Source organism: Mustela nigripes, chromosome 5 (assembly GCF_022355385.1).
Source record: "Mustela nigripes isolate SB6536 chromosome 5, MUSNIG.SB6536, whole genome shotgun sequence".
NCBI classification, from domain to species: domain Eukaryota; kingdom Metazoa; phylum Chordata; class Mammalia; order Carnivora; family Mustelidae; genus Mustela; species Mustela nigripes.
The window spans coordinates 103,593,173-103,594,796 of record NC_081561.1 but is presented as its reverse complement, the minus strand read 5'-3'; the positions used below and the strand labels follow the sequence as shown (position 1 = coordinate 103,594,796).

At 42.9% G+C, this 1,624-nt stretch overlaps 1 protein-coding gene across 1 annotated transcript; it reads left to right on the top strand.

Annotated features, from left to right (window-relative positions):
* Positions 1-649: 649 nt before the first annotated feature.
* On the top strand, positions 650-1,071 carry LOC132017434 (large ribosomal subunit protein eL33-like). The gene has a single exon (XM_059399215.1). The coding sequence runs from the start codon at positions 706-708 to the stop codon at positions 1,054-1,056; it is 351 nt and encodes a 116-aa protein (XP_059255198.1). The 5' UTR covers positions 650-705; the 3' UTR covers positions 1,057-1,071.
* The last annotated feature ends 553 nt before the right edge of the window (positions 1,072-1,624 follow it).

Genomic DNA, 1,624 nt, shown 5'->3' with positions numbered 1-1,624 from the left:
GCAAAATCTAAATCATGCAATCATTTTATATGTAAGAATGCTAATGGAGAAGATTGGATACTTCTTGAAATTTAGTTGGTCTGACTCTTAGAAGCTTCAGGACCTACTCCCACTCAGGAATGTGGCTGAACCAAATTTTAACTGCCAATTTGCCCACAGGAGTGCATTGATGAGAGCTAAAACTTTCCTTGTGGAGATGCTTATAATGCCTTTTCCAGAAGTTGTAGATTTAGTGGGTGTGTCTTTCCTCAGATCTTTAGAGTATCTGCACAGGTACATTATTTTATAGTCATATAATATCACCATATGGAAATGTTTTGAGCTTTGGATTCACAAGGGAGATGAGCTGCAGTTTGTGGTTTGGACAGGGTGGAACTTAGGCTATGGCCAAATGAAAGATATAAAAGAAAGAAGACAGGGTGCTTGGATGGCTCAGTTGGTTTAGCATCTGCCCTGGGCTCAGGTCATGATCCCAGGGTTCTCGGATGGAGTCCCGCATCCACTCAGCAGGGAGTCTGCTTCTCTCTCTGCTCCTCCTCACCCCCCAACTTGTGCTCCCTCTCTCTCTCTGACATATAAATAGAGAAATAAATAAAATTTTTTACAAAGGGAAGAAGACAAATATGTAGAAAAGTGCTTTTCTCCCCGCCATCTTGGGGCCTGTGGAGGCCTGCTGGGAATAGGACTCCTCTAAAACGCCGAATAATGTCTGGAAGGCTGTGGTCCAAGGCCATTTTTGCTGGCTATAAGCGGGGTCTCCGCAACCAGAGGGAGCACACAGCTCTTCTTAAAATTGAAGGTGTATGTGCTCGAGATGAAACAGAATTCTATCTAGGCAAGAGATGTGCTTACGTGTACAAAGCAAAGAACAGCACAGTGACTCCTGGTGGCAAACCAAACAAAACCAGAGTAATCTGGGGGAAAGTAACTCGTGCTCATGGAAACAGCGGCATGGTTCGTGCCAAATTCCGAAGCAACCTTCCTGCTAAAGCCATTGGCCACAGAATCCGTGTGATGCTGCCCCTCAAGGATTTAAATTTAATGAAAAATAAATAAAGGTGTAGATTTGTTCTCTTGTAAAAAAAAAAAATGTAGAAAAGTGTTAATAACATTCTTTTTATATCAACTCCTGATTTCTCCCTCCAAAATCATTCCTCTCTTCCCATTCCCCCAGTGAAGGACTCTTGTCTCACTCACAAATTTGGTTCCTCAGGCCCCAAACTTTCTTGAGTCATCATTGAATATTTCTTTCACATCCTACATCTAATCTACCAGCAAATCCTGTTGGCATTGCATTCATAATACATCACAGATTTGGCCATTTCTTATCACTTCTGCCTCCACCACCCTAGTCCCCATATTCTTTTTCACCAGGACTATTGCAATGGCCTCCTCGCTGGTATTCCCTAGTTCTGCTCTAGCCTCCTTGCTTGCTTTCTTCTGACACCTGGCAGCTCATATGAGATCCTTTAAAAAATGTAAATCTGATCATTTCACTCCCCTGCTCAAATTTACCACACCTCCTATCACATTTGCTGCAAGGCCCCCTATCAGTGGTTCTCAAACATATATCTGGACATTAGAATCACCTGGGGAGTTCTGCAAATTACCTTTGCTTGGGGAC

Bases quoted from the DNA above. Each gene is read 5' to 3' on its own strand.
- LOC132017434 (XM_059399215.1), top strand. From the start codon at position 706: ATGTCTGGAAGGCTGTGGTCCAAGGCCATTTTTGCTGGCTATAAGCGG.